A 26559-nucleotide genomic window follows, 5' to 3' on the forward strand; every position below is an offset into this window, starting at 1 on the left:
ATTTGGGTAATTTTCAAACAGATTATCTGGAGATATGACTAAGGTTTCATGTTGATCCATAAGAGTTCATTATTTATTATTTTTCTAGCCTCATAGGCATAGCCAGATGAATCTCAAACCCTTTTTTTTTTTTTTTTTCATGTCCACAGGGCCTAGAGTGGCCAAAGCAAGTCAGACAGTTTTCTCCTTAAGGATACGTTCTGCAGTGATCTCCCTTTTTGCCTGTGCCTCCTGGAAGCTAATGCACAACTAGAAGTGTACTGTTACCTAATACAGTGCAAGAAAGAAGACATGACCTGTGTCCTGAGGAGCTTATTACATGACATTAGTTATGAACACAGAGCATGGAAGAACACTTAGAAGAGAAGGGTCAGGGCAAGTAAGGACATGCGACAACAGTAAGGTTTTGTGATGACTAACTTTCAGTGTGAAGATAAAATTAGGAGAAAAGAACTGGGAGGAGCAAACAAGGGGATGCTTGGGCTGTCATTAAGCTGTCAAAAGGTGATACAATATTTTGAGAAGAGTAGAGCTGATATGGAAAGACACAGAAGGAAATGAGAAAGAGAGATGATGTGGGCAAAAAGACAGGCCATTTCTGCAGCCAAGTGTTGACTGGGCTGAGAGGCACAATGTGGGCTGAGTTGGCAGAGGTGCCAGCAGTGCACACACAAAGCTGAAGAAGTTAAAACATAGGCAAGAGTTTTAGTGCCTGACATGAAAAAGAAGAGCATGTTGTGGGAGAAGATGAGACCGGGTTTAGGTCTTATCTCATTGTGTATAATAGGATTCATTATATAATCCAGTATTATTTTTTTCCCAATTATTCAAGTTACATTCCAGTGAAAAGAACCAAGTTGTGCTACTACCAGGATATCACAAAGGTATGGGAGGTCTGTGGAGTTGACAAAAATACCATTCCAAGCAGGAGGAAGGATGTTCATATTGTCAAGTGTTACAGGAAAGAGTGAGGGAATTAATTTCAGCAGGAAAATTCTGTATATATAGATCATTACAGCTGAATTTACTACAGCTGCCTGCTTTGTTAACCTTAAATTTAACTTATGCTAACCTCAGAGAATTAATTCAGTTAGAGAATTTTTCAAATTCTGTTTTCAAATCAGGTTAGGTATGCTGAGTAAGTACAAAAAGCTGTTCTAGAGAAGAAACAAAGCCAATGGGATGTTTATTTTCCAACTGTTATATAGACGACTTATATGCCTAGACCAGTAGCCTGCAACAGATCATGAATAACAACAGTAATACACAAATGTACTGAAAGAAAGAGAAAAAAATAAAGGAATCTTGGATTTTCACTTCAAAACCACTTTCACTTGAAATTACTATAGTGACTTCCCTACCTGATAGTGGCAGGAGCTTTGTGATACCCCACTGCATGCAAAACTTTCCCCTACAGACATGTTTGATTCACTTACTTGGGAATTTGCGTTCATGGCTCAGAGCAAGCAGGCGTTTCATTTCTGCAAAAGATATAAAAGAAGTAATATAAGGTGTGCATGCTTATGGATCTGAGAGTTACAGCATCAGGGAAAAACAGATGTGAAAGCATGCTTAACAGACATTGTGTCTACCTTCTTCATCAATTGTGTGGCTTGATGAAACTCCATCAGTGTCTGTAACAACACAAGAGTAAACTCCCAAATCATCTTCTCCAAGATCCTTAAAGGTAGCTTTTGACCTTTAGGAAAAAAAAAGAAAGCATTTTGATAAAAAAGATTAGATCAGTCTGAACCAAACCTCTCCTTTATAACACCAGATAAAAGTAGTCTTGTATTAGTTTTTGCTGACTGAACAGGCCAATGTAGGGCTCTGGCCAGCATAAACCAGGGTAGGTCCTACCATGTGTGGTACAAATGGAGATGGCACAACTCTCAGATAGTCCCAAAAGCACTGGAGATAGCCAGTTTAACCTAGCTTAAGAATGCTTAAAAACATGTTGTCAAGTCTTTAATGAGCGTGAAAGGATACTGTAAGTACAGACTGATTCAATTTTCATATGCAATACCATGAGTATGGTGAGACACTGTTTCTTTCTGTATGGTTTCTATAACTGAAGAGCGCATAGGCACTTCACAGAGTGAACCTGTTCATGTGCCATTTCTTCCTCTCTGTTTAAAGCCTGAATAAACAGAGCAGGCTTGTAGAGCGTTAGAAGTTACCAAATCAGACTGTGATGAAGCCATCAGAAGAGAGTCCTGCTTACTCCAGCACCTCAAAGATTGCAGGAGTGTTACATGGCAAGAACATTTTGCAAGCAGTCAGATAATTTTATCCTTTGGACACTTAATAACAATAGGAATAATAATAATTTGCCTTGATTGACAGGTTGTAAGATGACAGAGCACAGATTTTCTCTCCCTATGCCTAAGCATAACTAAATTGCCTAAACAGGAGGTCTGACTCACTCTGTGCAAGCTACAGTTTCCAAATGGTCTGCATATGGACTTGCTGGAGAACAGCATACTCATGAAGTAGCCTTCCAGTAACAGAGGCAGATGTAACTCTTACTGGGGTCATACATCCAAAGGATGGATTTCTGTGACCAGTCTAGATCCCTCAAACATGAGACTATTGCTACCCCTGAGGGTTCTTACTTCCCGCCTTTGGCATCAATGTTCAGTCGAGAGTCATCCTCAATTGGTTCATAATTCTTGGACCAAACAAACTTAGAGTTTGGAGACATCTGATCACATTCAAAGTTCAAGGAAATTACTCCATTGTCATCTACATCAACCACCACTTCCTTGGTTCCTGGAAGAGCAGAACAAAACAACTCCGCTTTCTCAGAGAAGCCAGCAAACAAATTTATATAGATATCATCCACAGAGTGGATTAAACACATCTTTGCCATTTTCTCAGTTGGCACATAAATTGCTGCAAACATTGGCATCCTTGCTCTTTGATTCATAAGAAAAGTTCTTATTCTAATCCACAGATTAAAGAGCATCATAAATCAACTGATTTATTTGAGCAAGTCTAAGCACACATTAGAGTTATGTTATTTGCTCTGTAAAAACCTGAAGGGGAAAAAAAAAAGCAAGCCTCTAAATCCATGTTTGAAATATTAAATAGCAATATTTTCCATGGTAAGGAGTAGTCAGAGCTTTCATTATGCAGCATGAATTTCTTATTCCCTAACAAGATAAGAGCTCTAAAGGGAATACTGTGTGCAAATGTGGGTGTTTGAAGAGGTGCAAGAGGACACCATCGAATTGCCCCAGCAGTGCACACTTGTGCAACTGAGGCACATTTTCAGTGACACTGGCGTCACTCTGGGAGGTTGGTTTAATTGCTGTGCTTGGCATCCAGCCCTGCCGCTGTCTGCAGCATTCATCCTGGGCCCACAAAGGGAGTGAATATTTGCAATTAGCTGCTTAAGTCGCCCACCCTGTTTTGCCAGTACCTACAGTCCTTGAGCTGGATAAGGTGACCCAGTTTGTCCTTTGAAAGACCCTGAGGTGAATCCCAGATCAGAAACCTGGAGGCCCCTCTATCCTGCCCCTCGCACCCCAGTAGAGCTGAGGGAATTTCATCTGGGATTTGGGCGGCAAAACGAGCTCATCGTCTGTGGCGTGAACTTTCATTTCAACAACTTGTCTGAGAGTGTCAGGGTGAGCGTGTGCACTGAGAGGTGCTGGAGAACATCCAGCCTCCTTTTCTGAACAGCTCTGAGCTGGATCTCGCATCTGAATAGGGCACTCGTGTTATATTACTTAGCTTAAGACAATTCTGAGCTGCCCAGAATGCTAATGACACACTTTCTCCACAAAGTATTGTACCTTAAAGACAAGAGTCTTATTCCTGACATTGAGATTAAATGCTCTATTTTCAGCATAATTCTTAATAAGCCTCAAGCATACAAGGAGATTTCTGTGTTTCATCATCCTAATACTATGCACGTCCTTTCCAGCACTGTGAGTAGCTCCTGTAATGACAATTTGTGTACATGCAGTTTTCTTAGTCTTTATAATTTGCCATAACCATTTAATGAAAAATGAAACTGATATTCCCATTTTGGTGCTTGTTATTTACCAGCCCTCACAGTAATGAAGCACATAAGCACCAATATATGATAAATGAAGTATAAGGTCTACAAATATTTTACTAGGCAGCAACATATTTGCAAGTTTTTTATAATTGAATTTATTATATGCAAATTCATCACAACATTTCATTAGTGTTTAGTTTCTTGTAGATCATTAGCACATGAATCTTTTGATGGCAGTTTATGCAATGTGCAAAGAATTACAGCCAGAAGGTTCATTTTAAGGACAGAATCTTTTGTATTTGTTTTAAAGTATTCTCACTATGATAAAAATGCATAGCATTTATTTCCAGAAGTGATGATGGTGTTTACCTCTAACATTTATATGAGTAAAAAAAAACATTTAAAATTACTGACCAGAGGTCTCCATCTATACTACAAACGGGAACCAAAGAGGCTGCCATAGTAGTAGCAGTCAATTTCTCTCCTCCAAATAGCTTGGTGGTTTCAATGTATCATCCAGAGACTCTCTTAAAGTCATCATAAGAAACAAAATACTTAGATGTCATATCAAATCTCGATTTATCTGAGCTTTTTATTGCATTGAAAGGAAAGAAATAACATGAAGATAAAGCAGACAGCTTCAAAACACTAGAGTTAATTGCATCATTTTGAATACAGCTAGTCAGAAAAGTTGAATGGGACAGGGTTTCATTAATTTCTGAGATTCAAGCCCTTCTCAAGTGACTGATGCAGGATCAGAATCTAATTTTGGTTTGCACCAAGATGCACAAGGACTAAGGGCAGCAGTGGGGAAGAGTTGCAGTCTGTTCTTGGGTTTCCCCTGCTTCCTGTGAGATCTACACACACTGAAATGCTTTTGTCTAAAGACAAAGTTACACTTCAAAAGTAACCTGGATTGGTATTTGTTTATATGGGCAGGTTTTTTAATTTAATTTTAGAAGATAACTGTAAAAAATAAATGTGGTTTTCAAACAAGAAAAGGTAGATGCAAAGTATCACATCATTATATTTACACATTCTTCTGGATAAAGACAATTGGTACCATTCGTATTAAAGCAAATATTTTCATTCAGGACATTATTTACTTACATTCTTTGATTAGAAAGCTCAGTTATCTTGCGATTTTACACATTTGGCAAAAGCAACATTCCAGCAGGAATTGTCTAGAGAGACCTGACAATATTTTGTCTCCATTGAAGATGGTAATAAAGGCAGCATTCATCGGGCAACACCAAAAGACTTGTGGTAATTTTTAAAAAATGGTATGATTGTTCTTGAGATTTGTGTGGTTTGAGTGAGAAAGGTGGAAGCCTGCCCAAGAGACTGCTTTCTGAAATATTTTTTTTATAATAAGCCTTTTGTCCTTTCTGAACACTTTTAAGAAGCTTGGCTTGGTGGATGCCATATCTGCAGATCTCAGCTCAAAATATGCGTCAAGTAGATTTGTACAAATAAAACATTTTCAGCTTCCCTGAGATTTCATTGGGCCAAACCCTGACTTTCCTGTGATCCCTCAGACATTACACCTATGAACCCAAGCCTCACTTGCAAAAAGGCCATGATCCTGAGATGAACCTCCTTCTCTAACAGTGAGGTCTGTAAACCAAATGTTCTGCTCCAGTTCATTGCCAAGTGGGCATGCGTCTCATTTGAGTGAACATTGAAAACACTGTGCAAATTTCGTTTGTCATGACGATCATCTTCACAAGAGTTTATGTTCTTTTATTTTTAATTGTAATGACATGACCAATCTTTTATTTAGTACACTTGAAGATTGTTCTCATAACAAGGTTTTATCAAAAGTCTGACAGATAGATATTAATCCTCAAAGAAAATGGATTAGTAAAGCCAGAAGTTTAGTACTAATACTGATTTGATTCTCCTTTTAGAAGTGTTTGCTCTATATTAGCTGTTTTCAAGAATAAGTTTCTAAGTTTTGCCTTACTCACTTTCAGGTATGGTATGGAAATAGCTCTAGTGCTTCAGCGGCTTGTAGATCTGAAATTATGGCTACTGTGTTTTTGAAAGATCCTGGTCCCAAGCCCTTCTTACTCACACACTTACTCTATTTGTCCTCGTATCCCAATCTTACACCCTCTCAACTTACCATCTACTCCTTCCAGTCCCTTCTTCCCATCACAGCCTCACTAGCAGTTGCCCCAGACTTCCCAATCTGAGTTTTCCAGTTCTTTTACACCCCCAGTTTCAGACCTCCTTTTTCAGACTTTCTTGACTTACAGCCTCACTGAGAGCTAACTCAAGACTTCTTAGGATTTTTGTTACCCTGGTCATAAGGACCAGGCATTTATGAGAGCTGTGCCAGTGCTGCTGCAGGAATAGGAGGTATAAAAATGGACCTGGGAGTCAGAAACAGGGAAAGGATCTTGGGGAAATGCTCATGAGGGAGCTGGGGTGGGAATGGGAACTGATGATTGCTGGTGATATCTGCTCAACACCTCACACTTAATACCATCCCAAATAAACCCTGACTATTTCTCCAGGCAGGAGCAGCTGTCAACCTGATTGCTACTCATGCTCCCTGTGCCTGGCTGCCCCAGGGCCCCATGCTGTCCTGCCTGCCCACTGCCTGCCTTTGTTCCTGTTCTTTTAGGGTTTTTAGAAACCTTCCCGTGTGGGATCAGGTATGAGAGTCTGCAGGTGGAGGAAGGGGACTTGTCAGAGGAAAAGAGGGTGTATGGTAGATCCAGGCTGGGTTGTACCCCTGTACCTTCTTAGATCATATTAACCTTATACTAGATTTGTTTAAAATATCTGGGAGTTTGTTTTTCCACCTTGTAGGACCCTCTGCTTCTAAAATAGTCTATAGATGAGTAAGCCACAAGCCCATGCTTGTGTTTTCTGTTAGGCACTTAGTGACAAAAAGGTGTTGACTCCAATCAAAGTCACCTATGTTACCTGTATAGCTAAATAAAACTCAGGGGGTTTCTGAAGTTCCAGGTATGGATATTCTGCCTCTGCACTCATTCCCATGTTTCTTGCTAGCATTATAGACACACTGGAGCCAGCCTTCAAAGATGACTCCAGAAAACAGTTGCACTTGAATGTGAGAAAGTGAGAAAGTGGTCTCCAGACTGACCTCATTATGTTTTTAAAGCCTTTATTTTAAAGGCCAGGGGAAAAAAGTAATTTCTTTTACCCTTTCCTCAGGCACATTATGTAAGTTAAAGAAAGGAGAATGATAAAGCATAAAGAACTGGTTTACTGCAGAAAGGGCAAAATCTACATCTGTAGCATTTTTTGTTTGAGCTGATCTTAGTGGGTCCTCTGTTTATGCATCTATCTATAGATATATGCAAATCTTACAACTTTGTTGTATTTTTATATTCCTGAACCTGTAGTTATGGTAAGAAAATCTATTCTGACCTTAATATATACCAGGCAAGAAAGTAAGATACGACCCTCAACTCATTTCCTGCTTAGTGAAACGTTTGACTTGAGAGGGGTCAGTCTGTTCACATGCAGCCTGTATGTAAACACATCGCACAAACAGGAACCTGTTTAAATATGATGAAATAGAGGAAGTATTTCTAACAAACCTGGTCGTGTTTCAGCTACGACAGGATCTGTGACATTTGATGGTTTCCCAACACCAGCCTGGTTTGTTGCTCGCACACGAAACACATAGCTCACACCTTGTTTTAGGCCACCTATCTGGAGGAACCAAATATACATACACGATGTGTTACAAAACACTGATTTTAATGTCACACTTATTATAGGTCAGTCTGGATACTTGATGATTATATTTCCTTACTTTTTTCATTTTGCTTCTTTTCCAGTTGACAAATATTTCTTCCTCTTTTTTTTTCAATTCCAGAGTGACATGAGTAATCTGTATGGCTTGCACCTTCCTTGTATGCATAGCTAACATTTATACAGCGTCATTACTGTCATTGATTTCTTTGCAAAAGGAACACTGTTATTGGAACAGGATGTTTTTAACTCATGTACATTGACCTCTGAAACATCATAGTCTTTTACTGCAGGTAAATTCTGGCTTTTAAAAATGAAATTATCAGGGTAATAAGTGCAAGCCACACCTATTTAGAAACAGGAGGGCATTTAATTGTACAGATTTAATTGTAGTGACTTGAGGAATCATATTGACATTATAATACCTGCAAATACTCCTTTAAGACATATATGAAAGGATCACACCTTAAAGTGAGCTGTCTTTCAAATATTCTGAAAAGCATAAAAATAGCAAACCTACTTCAGATGTATCTCTAGAACTGAGATACTGCTGATCCCTTATTTAAAGGTCATTCCACAAAACTATGTAGCAAAATAGTGCAAAAAGCTTGGGTTTAACTTGCTGTGAAATGTGAGGAGAAGGTACTTTGTATTAGAAAGAATCACCTGCCACATTATCACAACATCTGGTTTTGTGTCATCTATTTTTGCATAGTAATACCTATCTTGCCCTTTGAGCCAGAAAATGCTAGGGATGCCTTCTGTGTTACAAGAATGGTATTTGGTTTTAGCAGTGCTTTCTTTTATTTTTAGGCTTGTCATACCAGATTGTCTTCTGAGTTACTGTCTTGTCTGACTATACAGGCATTACATGCATGTATCCTTGGCGCAACACAGCCTACTAAATATTTCATTAAATGGAACCATGATCAGCACAGGATGATGCTATTGAGGGCTGACTTCCTCAGCTGTTATACCAGTATCTGAATCTTAAGCTATTTACCTTCAAGAATTTCTTCTGAAGTGGCTTCTCATTGACACTTCTCCAGCGTTCCTCCTTTGCTTCGGTTTCCTTCATATCAACATAATAACCAGCTATGGGACTACGACCAGTATAAACTGGTTCCTTCCACAGTAAAACCAACGAGTCCTTCCTAACTTCTGTGCATGTGACATCGTGGGGTGGCCCTGAAAGATAACAGTAAAAGTTGGAGTTGTGGTATCAAAATAAATCCCAAAGGGGCCAATGCATAAGACCAGAAACCAAAACCAGACACCATGTTGTACACCCAGAGCTGACCTAACACATGCCGCTCCTCTGTATCATATCTAAACCCAATATAGATACAACCCATGCCTATTAAAAAGACTAACCCCCAAACCAATCCGATTTGTTGAGATTTGTATCTTGATCAAATATTCATGAACAAACAAAAATGACAAATAATCTCCAAACTCAGGAAAATAAGTTAATTATTAAGCTAATGTACTGCTTCACGGACTGCTCTAAAGTCCACTGAAGTCAATAGAGGTTGTTTTCATCCATTTCAATGAGTGTGAAAAGGCCAGTGATCTGGCCTTGAAGTGATACATTTAGACATGGGTTACAGGACCTCATTCTTCTCTGCCTTGTACCTTAGACAGGTATTTATGTCTACCATTTAACTAGCAAGCAAAGTGTCAGACCCAGTACAGGAACCGAGCATGAAAGATAAAGAAAATACAAGCTGCTTGTAAAATGCTATTGATTAAATAGGGATTGTTTAATGCATCATTGTAAATGTACGAAATCAAAGTGATGGAGGTTCAAGCCTGGGTATGAACTTCAGTGACTGTTGACTCCCCTGGAAACTGAAGGCATTGAGAACTTAGATAATCTGTCACAGAGTACCCCTGGGGTGGGAGTAACCTTCACCCCCCACCCCAGCTCCTACCAGGTACAGCAATGGTCCATTCTTCACATTTGAAGGGCTGGCTGGGTAGAGAGGGTGTCCCAACCCCAGCCAGGTTAGCAGCAGCCACCTGGAACTGGTACACCATGTTTTCCTTCAGGTTTTGAATCTGCAGAATCAGTAAAATGGTACTTATTAACTTTGGATTAAGGCTTTAGAAGAAAGTCAGAATGACAACTATTGAACGCATGAGCATGCTTTTAAGTGCCTGAAGAGATGAAAGCATTATCGACATCATACATAAGGTGGTAACTATCTTGGCTTTTCCTCTAATCTGTGGTGAAGCATATACGAGTCGTCTTAGCACGCTCAAATTGTAAACCACTTTTCCTATTGATAGACACTTTGGTAGTCAAGGAGGGAGCAGGGTATTGCTCAACAATCATATTAATCTGTCTCGTGATACAGAGCAAGTTCACTTAAGGCAAGAGTTGACCTCACATTGGGGTGAAATTCAGTCCTGGCATTGCTTTTCATTTGTAAAGCAGCTCAGCGAGGTTGTAACTAGCACTATCTCTAAATCAGGTCAAGAACTGATCACAAAACTGCAGCTGGCATGGAGCTGGTTCCAGCACCAGAAAGCACTGGGGTAGGTTCACCAGGCCCAGTAGAAATGCCATTTGTTGTGAGGGCATGACTTACAAAAAATCAGGCTATGTCTAGAGTAGTGGATTCACAGATGACAGTTGGTGCCAGACTAACAGATAAGTGTACAAATAATTTTGCAGAGAAGTTTAACAGAGCTAAATAAATTTATCATCACGGATATAAAACCCTCTGAACAGCAATCTGTACACTGAATCACAATTCATCCCAATTTGTCTTCAAGATCTGTTTTGGAAATATTGTCTGCACCCACAGCAATAACAGAAGTTAACCTCTTACCCTGTATGCCCTCTCACTAATGGCCTTAATGTTGGCCTCCATCCATTTCCCAGGAACTCCATCAACCACTTCACGATAGTTCACGTAGTAGCCGGTAATTTCAGTTCCACCAATGACTTTAGGTTGTTTCCATCCTAATACCATTGAGTCACGAACACTCTCAAGTACCATGATGTCATAAGGTGGAGAGGGAGCAGCTGTTTCAATGTGAATAACACATAGGAAGGAAGTAATATTTCAATAGTCAGACTGGCATTCAATCACCATATTCAGTGGCTCCCATCCTGCATTTCCTAATTGGGACAATATTTATGTGGTCAAGGGAAGTTTCTGGAGTTGGAATAAGAAATGCAGAATAAAAGCTTCCATAAACCAAATGAAGAAGTCCAAACTGGATAGGAATTAGTTTTCAGGATCATTTGTTTTTTAAGAAGCAAGCTGATATACAGTGAAAGAATGTGTTGCAATTGCAGCTCTGATGTAAGTGATCAGGACTCACTTTAAAACTGAAAAATGAGGAACTAAAATTGACATTACAGGAAAAATAAAAAAATTGGAGATGCAATGATGTGTTTTCTTTAGCTGAAAGCAAACCCTTTTTCACATATACAATATTTGTTCTAGGTTTTTTTTAAAATAGGCCCACATTCTTCTGGTCCAAGAATGGACTTGATCTGTTCTTTTTTTTTTTCTTTTAAATTTATACATGTGCAAATTTTATCATTGCACCCATCACATGATCTTACCTTAATGGAGGGAAGCGTGATCATAGGCACTGTAGACTGACCAGAAATGGAACATGTCTGTTACTGGAACTTACATTTAAAAAATAGTGGCACAATCCTCTTAAATTTCTTTTTTAACAATACAGAAATAATTAACTTCATCCCAACCCATTTTCTTATAAAGTCTTTCTGTATCTAGTGAGGAAATGCTTGCCCACACCCAATATATCATGCACCAGTGAAAAGCCCTACTTGTGACCCTGAAGTCCTACTTTTGATAGAAATCCTACATCATATATGTTTCCTTTTGTCTTTAATGTTTTATATCAATGTCAGCTAGCTCCAGGTGCCTCTACTTTGTTTTCTGTTCAACACTTTGCACAAGCCTTTTGAGTCTCACTTCAGAGGCCTGGGGAAGAATTCAGTTCACTGGCCAGGTACCAGGACTTAAATGAAATTCAAGCCCCACATTTCTCGGGCACAGTGTGGGTGTTTAGGTGTTGACAACATAAAACATGATTTTGTGCATGTGCCGTCAACTTGATAGGTTTTTCTTGTTACATATTGCTGTCAGTCAGAGATACAACACAACATTCATTAGCACTGTCTCAGAGGATAAACTGTAGCTTAGGCATAAATCCACAAAGGATCTTCATATATCCTAATATAAGACAGATTTTCATCCTTACCATCATAATCAGATTTTGTTTCCTTCACACGTGCATAACCCAGAGACTAGGTAACAAGACTCCTAACAAATTACTGAAGTCATTTAGAAATAATACAGTATCTTGTATACATTAATATGTCATCAAACAAGCTATTAATGTTTCACTTTCAGTAACCACTAAGTTTGTAAAGTGGTCTCCAATACCATTACATGCATAATGATCTTAATGGAGAGTTGAGCATATAATTAATGGGTCTGAGGGAAGATGCATCACTGGAGAGAGCGTTCACCTGTGGCGTGGACAAGCAGAGGTTACAACCATCTGATGTGGATGTACCAAAGCAGTGAAATCTATTTATTTTATCAACTCTCACCTGTATCTTTCTTCTTTGTCACTTTTTCCAGTGTCAAAAGATCCCCGTGTCGAGACTTACTTGCCTGCTTAGCAGCATCTTTTTGTGGTGCAGATGTTACAGTGTCCTTAACCATTTCTCTCATGCTATTGTCTCCTCTACTCCCCCGTTTGTCAGAGCTACAGGGTAGTGTGTCTCTATTAAATTTAGCATTGCATTTTAGCAAAGCATCTGTGTCAAAGATAGGCTGGGAGGACTCATGCATGCCTTCCCAGCTGGTAGTGCGGTCTGTTAGTCCACCAGCTTTACCACTCAGTTCAGGACACACACCATGAAGCAATCCTCCCCCTATAATTGCCAGAAAACAGCAAAGACATTTTGAATTAGAATACATTCTTTTTTCTTCATTTAGTCAACAGAATGAAGAAATGCGTACAGAGAACAATACAGCCCCAGTATGACAAATCACAGGTTTTACACACAAAATGTTAAGCCTGAATTCACAAAAATTTAAAATGCATAGAATACCTCTCAACCTGCTCACAAGTAATGGTCTTCTAATAATGTCTACTTTTCAAAGCAGAAGAAATATGGAAAGTTAATAGTAATCTTCATTTGCTACAATTATTTTAGTATTAGATCTTCCAAGCCATATTTCTGATCTTTTCAAGATGATCACACAAAATTGCCCTAGGCCACATCTCTCTGCTCTAAGGTTGTGAGGTATGCAGTTTTGATACATATGACAGTGAGGACGTTGCAGACATACAATTTATTCTAGCCCAATGATCTCATTAATCTTTATGGATTAGTTCAGGCAGTGGCAAACAGAAATAATCCATCAGCAAAGGGAGAACACACAGGGTTACAGAAGGTGTACAAAAGACACATTGCACTGATTATTAGGTTTAGGTATGGAAACAAACTTCTTAGGAACTGGCTGTATATAGGATGGTGTGCATTAGAGTTGATAAATACCACATTGCGGAATCAGAATAACATTCCATTTTCTGGGATACCTATGAAGTGAACTTGGCAGTGCTCTCTTACAGTGGTTGACAAGAAACACCTGAAGAAGACTGGATGGTGAAGGTGAACAGTCTACAAGAGTGCAGTGACTGTGAAACTATGGCTGTGAGACCACAGGATCTATGGATAAATTATTATTTGTGGACAGAGTTGTAAAACAAAACAATTAGTTACAAATAGTTGCTGAAAACATCTTCACTTGTTTAAAAAAACCCCCATATTTATCACTGAAAAGAGCAATGGAAAATAGCTTACCAATGGCTGCTTGCACTTCTATAGGCTCCGAATCCTGTGAAAATTCACTGAGCCCTGCTGCATTAACAGCTCTGACTCTGAAAATGTACTTCTCACCATTGATGAGCCCATGGCAAATGAATCTAAAACAAAACAGTGAAGGAATACTTAGAAAGTATTATGAAGGAAATAAAAATCTTGAGGAGGAAAAGAAAGCATTTCTTCCATCAAATTTATTCTGGTTTCTGAAAACTGAGGATAAAACATGACCCCAGTCACTTAAATGATGGTCAGAGAATGCAGAATGCCTCTAAACACCTCATTCGTGCAACAAAGATAATGTCTAAAACCATGTCTTTTTAGACATATCCTTTACCAGCACTCTTTCCTTCTTAAGACTACACAAGTTTTTCTGTTATCAGAGGGTCTACCTTACTTCTACCAGTATAGAAAATCCATACTTCCTAGTGGAAACAATGCAGAAGTCTGCAGAGATAAGGTCTATATTTGCTTGTGGGATATCTTCATGGCATAAGTAAAAGACACCTGTAGCACATGTTCCCATAATTCCTTTCCAATCGTAAATGAAAAATTGCAGTGTTCAAAAAAATTACAGGGCATTGTACAAGATCTAAAAAAAAGTGTCCAATTTTTTATTTCACTTTCTTGCTTCTATACATGACACAAAGTCTAAGTCAGACTAACTCTTTTATTAGAATAGATTTTCTACTGGATTACCTGATGATCACATAAAAAACCTCATAGATTTTCTCTGGTGTCCACCCTGAAAACACAAAATTTCCCAGGACAGGAATAATTTATTTTGGAAAAATTGTATTTTGGAAATTTAAATATTTTGTTTAAAAGAACATTTATTTTTCAATAGACATTTTAAGTTTATTTAATTTCATGTTACTTTTGTTCTACCTCAAAATGTCATGTCTTGCACTACTAATGCTAACATCATGCAATGATGTATGAAGCAAATATAATGTGGAAAACAAAATGTATTTCAAAATCAAAATTTTATTTTGGGGAAAAAAAAAAAAAAACTGAATCAAAATTTTCAGAGCACCATTTTCCCTACCTATTCTACCAGACTTTTCCAAATCATTTGCTTTCACCGGGACGTGTGCAGAAAACAAATTTCAAAAGATCAAAATATACTGCATAATGCAAACTATGAGCTACAGCTAATGCTTTGAGATTGACTCAACCAAAAAAGCCAGGAGTTAACAGACAGCCTGTGCCTGACTGCATCATACATTATATCGCATTGACTAAAAATGCAGTGATAGGAGCCTAAGCAGTGTACTTACATCACAATATATAGTAACGCAGAACAATGTTTTTATTTCTATAGTGAATAAAGATCACATTTAATATTTTAAAATAAGCAAACAGCACAAAACTTCACCAGCACTTTATGTAACCACAATATAAATCATAGAAATATATATGAAAGTATACAATATTGGCACATACAGCTGTTGCAATATAAATACACAAAATACTTAAAGGAAATTGTTGTGTTTGTTCAGGCAAGTGGGGTTTGAGGTGCTTTTGATAAACTAAGCATTTACAATGCCCTTCTAAACAACAAAGTTGGTCCAAGAGTGTTTAACAAAACCTCATTTACTGTAATGAGGTTTGTCATGGATAGCAATTACAAAGAGCATAATCAGTCACAGCAGGCAGGTACTGCTTCTGGATTGACATCAATCCACTTGAGATCAAGTCCTGCAATTACTCCTTTAGACTCTGAAGATTACATCCTTATTCAAACAAAACCAAATCTGATTTAGCTTACAAATTTTTAAATCTTGATTATTTTTCTGACTAGAGACTGAGCTTCATGTCGGTAAGAAATGTGAGTTTATACCCAATATTTAAGAGTGTCCAATAATATCTTGATAATTGCAAGTGAAAGAGCAGTTAGAGAGTAATATTGTTAGCATGATATAGTCCACATGTCCTCCTGACATTCTAGATGTTTAAAAAATGTTTACAGCAGTCTTCCAAAACAAAGGACTTTGCTTCCAAACATTATGCAGTTTAGTTTTCCACATTTATAACATCCACCATTGCTCGCTGGACTGCTTTTCATCAAACTGATAGTCTGTACAATAGCCAGAACTAGCAAGCTGCTTCTCTTTTCTTCACTAGCAACGTCCACGTTTTCTCCCCCTTGACTAATTGTTTCTAATATAAGGTTGATTATAAATTCCTTTTGGACAAGACTCACAGTTTGAAATATGTTTTTATAACTTCTTGTGAACTTCACCAGCAAGAGTGATTCCAGCCTGCTGGCTATCATGGAACAATTAACTCTACTACCACTAATGGCTGGAAAGCACATATATCCAGTAAATCAAAAACTCATGACCATAATTTCCATGCTTTAAAATCCATTACCTTGTGCCTTTCACTGGATTGTTGTTGCATGGTTCCCAACGACCAGATCCAACTACACTTGACTCAATATAGTACCCAACCAGCTCTTTGGCATCTGGGGGCTCTGTCCAAGTGACAACAACTGAGGTATCTGTATTCCTAGTAGGCATAATCCGGCCAGGAGCTTTGGGAATATCTGTGGGAGAGAAACAAATAAATTAGTGACCAGACAGTCAAAATTTACAAATAAAGTATGACATTCTATTCTTGATTATATTAGCATGTTTAATACAGATTTAACTCTCAAAAAACTCTTCTGATTTAAATTAAGTAATCTGGCACAACAGGACAGAATCAGTAGGTTCAAGGCTTTGGTGGTGAGGTTCCTCACTTCTCCATTGCCAATGATCAAGACATTTCCTTCAAATTAGATTTAGTTTATTCTCTTGTGCTGAACATCTGCACCAGAGATGGGATTTAGAGCTTTCTAAAAGGGAAAATATGTTAGTTGCATATTGAAGATTTTGTGCAGCCCACAGAATGTTCAGAAACCAGTGCCCTTGATAAAGAGCAAAACGCATTTAAAGTGTTTTTTGAGAAGAGCTGTTTTACTGTTCTGAAAGAATGCAGTTCATGTGCATCAAACTGCTCTGAGAACTGAACCAATATGAAGTAAACAGAGACAATCTGGGAATTGGATTGAAATCTGCTTTGTTGTTTGGAAACAAATTGCTACTGTAGGTGTAGCTACTGATGCTTTACTGTGGTGAACATCTTGGCTTCTCTTCCAGTGGAAATAGTCTCTGCATTCAAGTAAGTATTAAATTTTTCACTTTTGTTTAATTTGGCAAACAAGGAAGGTTAAACTCTGATGATGTCTGGGCTTATATTCAATAAAGTCTCTAAGTAAAACAAAACATTTTTGTACTTCCTTGAGTTTTCATTTTCTTTCACTATTTGCAGCCTTTGCATTTCTTGGCATTGTTATTTGCAGCTTAATTCCCTTGGTTTGCATCTGTCATTTGACTATACATTAAAGGTTCAACAACAGAAACCAAAATTATTTTAGCTAAAGGCAATAAATCACCAACTACTTTTCATACTTGAATTATTTACTGGGCAGCTATCTGTCTTCAGACAAAACAATTACATCATAAACTGAAAAGATACCATGGAGGTAATTTAATACACATGACCACACATTTACCGAGTTTGTCGCCCACTACAGTGGCTTCAGTTGCTTCTGAAGGTTCACCAATTCCAGCTGAGTTGCAACAGCGAACTCGGAAGCAGTAGGATTTGCCTTCAGCCAAATCAAAAACTGCAAAGCGAGGAGACTTCACTGGGATCTCGGTGTTCACCCTTTGCCAGTCCTCTGTGCCGGCAACGCACTGCAGTCAAACCCAGAAACCGTATTTGGAACAGAAGTCTCGGAAAGTTGTGTGCCTAACCCGACAAGACTTTCTACCCAGACCACCAAATGCATGTCTGCTATGGAGAACAGGGAGTCACATTGCTTTTTTGGGCCTTTCCACAGAACGAGCATGTTTCAAAGCTTATGAATCTGCCAGATATCCACCTACTCCAGAAAACGTACATAAAAGCTTGCTGGTTTTAATATATCAGAGCTAAACTCCTCTCCACCACAAGGAACTGATGTTATTATTAACTGCATCCAGTTCTGGACCACTTTCAAAATAAGTTCGGCAGACATTCAACATCATCCAAAGAACAAAACTCTAACATTACCACATTGCTTCTAGATGTTCTTGTGTCACTCTTAATGTTTTTGGGGTGGCTTCCAGAATTAATAAGAATCTGACCTTCATTTTCCAGAAAAAAAACCCGGTGCAATTAATTTGTGAATTATTTTTATTTCTGGGGCTAGAAGCTCTACATACCATGATCACTTATACCATTAATATTAGTGATTAATTTTTGCCTGTGATTTACATTAAGGATAATTTCAAGTAATGGTTCTGGTTTCTGAGGGATTTCAAATTCTCAGGAGAACATTATCTGTGATATTATCACTACGTGACATTAGTGCTCAGTACTCAGCATGCAATAGGTTATTAAAAAGCTTTCTTATATGGAAACTCAAAATTCATGTATTCATCCTCTCTAAGCCTGTTGCTAAGTGAAACTCATTTATTTAGACCAGATTTTGTAAGAGAGATGAAAAACACATAATGGGAAGATATTTATGTCTCCCTTGATGACACCTCTAGACTGATAGGGAAAAGCATTGATAAAAAAGTTTGTGAGCCATGAGATACAAGTAAAGAGGGTGATGGTGTGAAGAATTTTCTAGGCTAGCAGCCATGCAAAAACATCTCAGAAAAGCAGGACACTGAAATTAAAACTGATTCTGTTCTAGAAAAGAAATTTTGTCATCTTTGTTGAGTTGGTGAAGCAAATGGAAAGTTAATGTAGAGGATAAATATGAAAAGGCAGCTGGAGGAGAAAGTGCTGATGCCAAGAAACTCTTGCAGAATGCCTCCATTTAAAATGTTAACAATCTGTCCCACCAGACAAGTTTCATTTATACAAATTTTAATTTTTTATATATTTATGTATATATCTTTAAACATATAGTTTATATATATAAACATGTGACTTTGCTCTATGCTTTCTTGTTATAGAGGGAGTTCATCAGCCTGTCTACTCTAGAGTAGGTCAATGACACAATTCATAAAAGGTATTACATTGTGTGACACATTCTGCATCTACTTTCCTATTTCCCGTCTTTCTTCCTAATTTATCTTAATCTACAGTAACAGTTATCTTGATGAAGTTCTAGTCCTGGCCATAATTTGAAAGTCTTAGGTGAAAATTAAAGTTAACTAAAGTCCATAAGAGATACCAAAACAAATGTAAAATATTGCCATAATATGATTCTGGTTTTGTCCAATTTTACCTTTTCCACAAAGTACATGATACCCTCATGGCCCCGCTGTCCAGGGGGTTTCCAGCTGAGCACAACATAGTTCTTGGTGGCTTCAATAACTTGGAGGTCTGTAGGTGGACCAGGAACAACACCCTCTGAAGAAAAGAAGAACAGGAAAAGGAATTGGGATTTAGTTCCTTCATATTTGTATCAGAATTAGTGCCATAATTAAATATAGAAAAAGTATTAATATACCTTGGCGCCTGACATTTTTTTAAAACATAGAATTAAAAGTCTTCTAAATACTGGTTTTAAATGCCCTTCTTTTAACTCTAAGCATGTTTATTTGTTAGGTCCTGAATAATGAAACCTCACCTCCACAACCAAGTTGAGAGTTATTCAAGGTCGAGTGACTCTGAGAACAACAAATTTGGGTGCGTGCCAAAGTCCACTGAACTCCCTGGGAGTTTTCCTAATTACTCAACCAGCTTCACATTAGACTTTTGTAGGCAAAAGGGCTGTGTTTACCTGCAGGTTCTTCCTCTGTGACAATAATCTGGCCAGTCCAGGGAGCAGAAGGGTGACCTGAAACAAATATCAGAGGTATCATGGAAATGGACACTTCAGGAACTTTTGAAATAACAAGAAAACCGACTCTTCTGTGGTTCAAAACTAACATTTGCAAGATTCATGTGAGCTCCATTTTTGGTTACTGCTGTGACTGTTGCTCATGTAGCAAGCTAGTTACCCAAGCTAGTTGTAGGCTTACCAGCTTGAATATTGAGAGCATCTCAGCAATCAATATAACTAGAAAATTTAATCCACTGAAACATCTATTCCTTCCTGAAATGTCACTGAAGTCACCTAGGTGACAAGCAAAGGTATTTGGCTCACTCAGCTCATTGTTTTCAGAGAATTAACTTCAACTTTATTTTCCATACTCTATTCATTTGCTTTAACAGCTCACTCATAAAGGAACAGCCAAATTCCTGCAGGCTGCTCTTTGCCTCTTTTTAATCACTTTCCCTCACATTACCACCTTTCAAATCATGGGTCACAGTCACAAACAGAAACAGCTCAGCCTGACTCAACATATCCACTTGATATGATGTAGGAGGCTCTCTCAGTGCTTCTACGTTACCATATTATTGCAGTTATGCATCCAGCTACCAACCAGGCCAATGCACTTTCAGAGATGATTTTTGCAAATGCCGTTCTCCACCTCGCGTGCTCACCTTACTGATCTGTTTTGGAGATGAGAGCAGAGAGGGAGCAAGTGGGGAGAAAAGAGGATCATGAGGGATGAGAGGAGGAGATAAATGGGAATAGGCCACCAAGACCACATTTCATTTCCTGACACAGCTTCCATGCTCCCCATTGAGAAGAAGAGACCTCCCCCAGACTTCAGGTTTCACATGTCTGTCGGAACACAATGTTTCCTAACAGTGCGAAACCTCCTTCCTCCGGCCTTCTGGTTTTATTTTGAATGGGAACCTTGATCATCTGACAGCAGACTGTAGCTTTCAGCATTATATACAGTAAGACATACCAGCTGGGACTGTGGGAGCCCTGTAGCTTTGCATACAATACCCCTTCACATTGGACCATTTTAAATAGTAAAACTTCAGAAACAAGTAGAAATATTTGGAGTTCAGGCATATGATTTTGGCATATGGGTAGAGAGGTGGATTTGGAAGCAAAATGTCTGGGACGTTGCCAGGCCACAGGAGATATATCCTTGACTTGCCAAATGTTAACACTTTAAAGCAGAGAGCTTGGGATCTGTTGGGCTACCGTGGTATTATGCTGATGTTATTGCAAGACTTTGATTGTCACATGAACACAGAATCAGCCACCCTTGTCTGTGGCTCAGAGAGAAACTATTCACAGGATCTGTTCAGCTATTTTGTTGGCTGAACAAAAGCGAGTCTCTTTAGGCAATTAGCTCCCCTGTGCCTTTTCCCCACTTCCTCTAAGTTCAGAGCGTAGCACCGCAGCCAGCCAAAGCCATTTCAGCAGATAGAGCACTTTGTGCACAGAGCACAGAGATGATTTCTCTTGGCAAAGCTGTCTCCAAATATTTTGGTTTTGCATTGCTCCCTCTAGTGGGATTTCGAAGGTTTGTGAGTAGATAGTCACTTTTTTTTTTTTTTTTTTTTTTTTTTTTTAAATGAGTTGTGACTTCTTAAACCTCTCAGGCAACCTGCAAAAAGCACATCTTACTTCTAAGCCTGGCTCTGTCAGCAGGATCCAGAGCAGCCACAGGCTCTGACACCCGGGACGGTAGGCTGATGCCAGCTTTATTCACAGCTCGGACTCGGAAAATGTAGGAACGGCCTTCAATCAAACCAGTGACAGGAAAACGAGCAAACTTCACAGGAGTCTCATTGCATTGGGTCCAGTGGGTGGTGCCAACCTCACACCTGAAAAATACAAAGAGCAAGAGCAGTGCTGGGAAGGGAAAAACACAAACTCGGGGCACCCACCCCCCTTTACAGCTTCACCATCTGTTCATGTTCATTGGCTAGTCCATACCAGTTTCCTGAGCAGCATTATATACTTGTGACACCAAAGCAGCTGCACCGAGGGGTCAGGGCTGAAATACCGTCTGGGCATGCACTAAATCCCTCGCAGCTGCACCCCTTCTTTCCTGAACTGAGGAAGGGACAGGAGCAGAACTCACTTTACTGTTTAAACCCTCCAAAGTATGCTTAGGGAGTGTTAGCTTTAGCATACTTCAAGGGACATGAAATGCATGCATCTTTTGCAGTTGCCAGAAGATGACTAGTTCATCTTTCATGCACTGTTCTCCACTGTACATCCCCCAAAATGATGAGCTTTATGGGGCGTGGAGACCTCCGTTGTGAGTTCTGTGACCAGCCCAACGCACAGATGGCTGTGAACAGAGATGAAGTCGGGGACTCAGCCAGACTCTGCTTTAAACACAGCTGGGGCTGCCAAGGGAGCCTGCAGTGCGTTACCGTGCCTACCCAGATTTCTTGGCACATGCGAGCATCTCTTTTCTGGGAATTGTTACTGTCTCTCTCAGTGCAGTTTTGTGGTTCTGGTTTCTGTTTGGGGTGAAGGATGCCCAAGCTTTGCCTCTAGCATTAGCACAGACTAGTCCTGCTGCCTCAGGCAACCTGCTCACTCTACAAGGCAGTTAGGGTGTCTAAATACCTTTGTTCGGATCGAATACTGGAGAGCCGTAACACAGCTTTGAATTTAGGAGCAAATGTAGAATTAAGGAGGTGAACATAAGAGAAAAAGCAAAATACCATTTGTCTTGAAGTTATTCTCAGTGCTGACATCCCTCAGTAGCCTAGTTTTAAAATGAGGTATTATTTTTAATAGTCTAGTCCTGTCTTTTGTTTAGGATTTTTCAATGAATGTTAAAGAGCTGTAGCTTAGACCTAGCACAGCATAGTTTCAGCAGCAGCTGACACTCAGAAGTTATGAAACCAGTAAAATTATATTTGAATTGAATGTACTGATGTTAGATTTGTTTCCCAAAGCAATACCCTCTTTTTACACATATATAATTTAGGTATATACAATGGCATAATATAGTGACATATTTGTTGGATATACATAATGGTTGGGGATTTTTTATATGCATCTGAATAAGCCCACAGTAACTCCATATTACTAATGATGTATTCTGTTACTGAAATTCAAACAAATATTACCAGCTCTGAAGATCATTGCAAGTCTCAAAATACTGACTGAATTTCTTAAATACCAAGCTTCTGGAATCCTGCCACTGTGTGACGCATTCAGGTTTCACATTTTTAAAAATTATTTCCAATTCTTATGGTTGCAGAGAAAAACACATAAGTGCGATCGGCATGAAGCTTGTGAATCTAAGAGCTTGGGAAACAACAGCATGTAAAAGAAATCCAAGTTCCTTTGAGATAATATTTTGCTTTCTGGTATGTAGTAACTATTTGGAAAGAGGCTGGAGAGCACTGATACAGAAGGAGCCACAGCTGCCTGATGAACGAGCTGATCCTGTAAGCTACTAAACACTGCAAAGCCCAAGGCCCCTCAAGCCTCACAGGAAGCAGCGAGGGCTGAGCTATGCAGCATCTCACAGAATCCTTTCTATGTAGTTAGATGAAGCAGGACGTAATTATTTCCATGCAAGTTAGATCAGGCCCAGCCAATCTAAAACAAAAAAAGTTACTTTCTTCTGGCCAGCAACAAGAATGAAAATAAAAAATGACATGACCATTTTATCTCATGCTTTTCAGTGTGCTTTTAGGTTTTTGAGTTAGAGTGAGCAGCAATACAAACTCTCCAGTCTGGCATGCCCACTGACCTGTCAATGAAATATCCAAGGATGGGGTTTCCTCCATCGACAGCAGGCTGCTTCCAGGAGACGATGACATAATCTTTGTTGGCATCTAAGCACTGCACATCCAGCGGTGCACCAGGAGCTCCAGGGATTTCAGCATCAGCATCTGTGAGGATGGAGACATACGTTTCCAAACGTGAACTGTAGTTCTTTCACAGTTACTAACCTCTAAGGACCAAACTCTGTTCCTACTGAGCCAAAAAAAGAAGTTCCACTACTGGCTTCAAAAAGTATCTGTTTTTAATATTGCTAGTGTTTTTCTAGGTTTTGGGTTTCTCTTTGCCACATTTACAAATACTTAATAAGTTACAGCATACTGTAAATGTAGTTCACCTAAGCATTTTAAATAAAATTAGTAACATGCATTCTGGTTAGGTAGCTGCCAGAGCCATAGCTGAACTAAAAACTTGGCAGACTGTATATTTACCTGCTGTTCTACTTAGGAGAAGAGGCCTTACAGATCTTGCCTTACAGCCAGGCAATATCTCAATCAGAAGTATTCACCCGTTGGATATACACCACTGAATTAAATATCTTATCTCCACACATAGTCCTTCATTGTTTGTTTTTGGTTAGCTATGAACTGCAAAGGTATCAAAACCTTTTGAAGTTTAATTATATTACACATACATTATCACTGTGGAATATAACCTTCATAAGGATGAGTATATTGTACCTTTCAAGTGTTTATCACAAATCTGTGACTGCTGGTGTCAAATGGTCTTGACTCCAGCATCCGCTTCGGGACATAGCTTATCTAAAGCTTTAAAAAGCAGAGCATGGTGCTGGGCACTGGGGAATTTTACTGTTTACACAGTCAGAGTATGATTTGTGAGATGGGGTAATTTTCACGTAGAGAAAAATAACCTTTGCAGGAAGATTTTATGAAAGACTTTCAAAGTAAAGAGGTTTTTTCTCCGCAGAATAACACCAATTTGTACAATTACATGTAGCATTTTTCAAGCCTTGTTGTGAGCACTTCAAAAGAGGACCTGACTTAGACAAGGATGTATATACCTGGAGAAAAAAATATTTTGCTAATAAATATTATTCATACATTCCACCTAAACCCCAGAGTTCTTAAAAAGGTTTGAAGTTTCAAGGCATTACAGGATTTTGTATTACAGTAAGCCTTGTTTTTCATGCTTTTGGCTTTCAGGAAAAAATTACTTATAAGAGTCCTTAACATGCTTCATTAAGTAAAAGAGTACTCTTCAGGAAAAAAAAGAACACACTTTATACTGTGTCTTCTCTTATAGTCAGAGTAGCATCAAATGGAGCTTTTGAAGTTGCACCAAAGTTACTGAGTCCAGGTTCTAATTACAGCTAACTCAATGCATTTTTAAAAACAGTAACGTACAGAGTAGGCAATCCAGTTAACATAACAAAATAATACGAACATTAAGAGTCATAAAAATATGTCTTCAGTGATCTCTGTACAAAAAGTTTTAATTGCCCATATTTGCCGCCTGACGAAACATGAGACACCACAGTTTCTTTCCAAAACAGACTGGGAAATAGCTGGGACAGCCAGCGTTGCTGATCAGTCTCCAGGAGGCTAGGATTTCATCCCTGATGGCTTGCTGACAAATGCTGACCCGTAGCCATGGCAGAAGAGTCACACACACTCTCTAAGCCTGTCTAAAGACCTAATGCTATGAGCCTGATTAGTGCATTGCTCACTTCCATTGATACACAGGGATTTCTATGCATGACACAGAAAGACAACTGCATGTGCTTAAATGCCATAGCTAGCCATTTATAGCAAATTTGTCTACAATTTAGGAGGAGCAGTGAGGAATATACTAACCAACTGAGACTGTGGGGACCATTTAATTAGGAATGGAGAATATAATTAATCTAGTTTGAATTTGCCAAACACACTGATTCCTAGCAAGATGATTATCTCTGGTGAAAGGGGCGGTGGGTTCACAGTCAGGTCATACTTGCATTGCTAGAAGATGTAACAGGAATGAGGGTGATCATTTACTTATATGGCAGCACAATTTAAAACAAAGCAAGAAAGACAAGTCCTATTTCTTTTCACAGATGATCATTTCAGTAGACTCTTTCTTCAAGTGATGAAAACATCTGCTTCAGTCATATTTTCTGAGCAGGCTGTTATCTCACGCAGCTCTGCTGGACTTGGCAACACTGTGCCATTCTGGGCATGGTCTCAGAGCCAAGAATTTCCAGAGCCTTTTGAACTGGCATTACACACTTCAGCTGCTTTTAGCAGCTGGGACAGATATAGAATCAGCACACAACCTGATAGCCATGGTTCTTTTTAAAGAAATATTTCTCTAATAGAAATTCAAGGAAGTTTTTCATGGTACAAGCAAACAACACCCAGAGAAATGACATTTTAATTCTACACTTAGCTGTTTTATTTTAGAGAATCACGGAATGGTTGGGATTGGCATACAACTCCAGAGATTGCCTAGTCCAACCCTCAGCCCAAAGCAGGGTCAACTAGAGCTGGTTACCCAGGACCATGTCAAATCAGGTTTTGGATATCTCCAAGGATGGAGGCTCCACAGCCTGTCTGGGTAACCTGCTCCACTCTTCAATCACCCTTGCAGAAAAAAAAAGTGTTTTCTTATGTTTAAATGAGCTTTCCTGTATTTTAATTTGTGTACATTGCCTCTTGTCCTGGCAGTGGGCACCACTGAAAAGAGCCTGGGTCTGTCTTCTTTACTCCCCTCCATCAAGTATTTATACACGTGGATAAACTCCCCCTAAGCCCTCTCTTCTCTAGGCTGAACAGTCCCACCTCTCTCAGTCCTTCCTCATATGAGAGATGCTCAAAGCCCTTAATTACTTTCACAGCCCTTCACTGGACTCACTCCAGTGAGTCCATGTCTCTCTTGTACTGGGTAGCCTGGAACTGGATCCAGCACTCCAGATGAGTCTCACCAGTGCTGAGTACAGGGGAAGGACCACCTCCTCACCCTGCTGGCAGTGCTCTTCCTAGTGCAGCCCAGGATGCCACTGTCCTTTGTGACAAGGGCACACGTTCACCTTGGTGTCCACCAGCACCCCCAGGGTGTTTTCTGAAAAGTGGTTTTCCAGCCAGTCAGCCCCCAGCCTACACAGGTGCATGAAGTTATTCTTCCCCAGGTGCAGATCTTTGTGTTTCCCTTGCACTGTATTTTTTCCTGCATTGTGCATTAAGGAGAATCCCTCAAATGGTGCACAAAATCTTGATCAAAACAGTGCAGTTTAGCTAGCAGTGAGATGGTTATAAAAATACATTTTTAAGTTATTATGTAGATTTTTCCTATTCACAGGCTGAAATTGAGAAAGAGTATTGAAGTTACATCAAT

At 39.1% G+C, this 26559-nt stretch overlaps 1 protein-coding gene across 5 annotated transcripts in view; it reads right to left on the bottom strand.

Annotated features, from left to right (window-relative positions):
• Nucleotides 1–26559, bottom strand: part of MYOM1 (myomesin 1) — a 78984-nt gene that overhangs the window by 24603 nt on the left and 27822 nt on the right. For 2 of the 5 annotated variants that reach the window (XM_074821376.1, XM_074821381.1), the window contains exons 11-25: nucleotides 23198–23339; nucleotides 21100–21299; nucleotides 19405–19461; nucleotides 18907–19031; nucleotides 17194–17377; nucleotides 16008–16182; nucleotides 13614–13735; nucleotides 12351–12677; nucleotides 10582–10778; nucleotides 9679–9805; nucleotides 8748–8932; nucleotides 7588–7702; nucleotides 2616–2772; nucleotides 1593–1699; nucleotides 1437–1481 (exon numbers count right to left, since the gene is read on the bottom strand). In XM_074821376.1, the coding sequence (XP_074677477.1) occupies nucleotides 1437–1481; nucleotides 1593–1699; nucleotides 2616–2772; nucleotides 7588–7702; nucleotides 8748–8932; nucleotides 9679–9805; nucleotides 10582–10778; nucleotides 12351–12677; nucleotides 13614–13735; nucleotides 16008–16182; nucleotides 17194–17377; nucleotides 18907–19031; nucleotides 19405–19461; nucleotides 21100–21299; nucleotides 23198–23339 (2265 nt within the window). The remainder of the gene's footprint in view (nucleotides 1–1436; nucleotides 1482–1592; nucleotides 1700–2615; nucleotides 2773–7587; nucleotides 7703–8747; nucleotides 8933–9678; nucleotides 9806–10581; nucleotides 10779–12350; nucleotides 12678–13613; nucleotides 13736–16007; nucleotides 16183–17193; nucleotides 17378–18906; nucleotides 19032–19404; nucleotides 19462–21099; nucleotides 21300–23197; nucleotides 23340–26559) is intronic. The other 3 variants (XM_074821396.1, XM_074821402.1, XM_074821388.1) reach the window with 2 other exon arrangements.

This window comes from Strix aluco, chromosome 1 (genome assembly GCF_031877795.1).
Source record: "Strix aluco isolate bStrAlu1 chromosome 1, bStrAlu1.hap1, whole genome shotgun sequence".
Classification (NCBI taxonomy): Eukaryota; Metazoa; Chordata; class Aves; order Strigiformes; family Strigidae; genus Strix; species Strix aluco.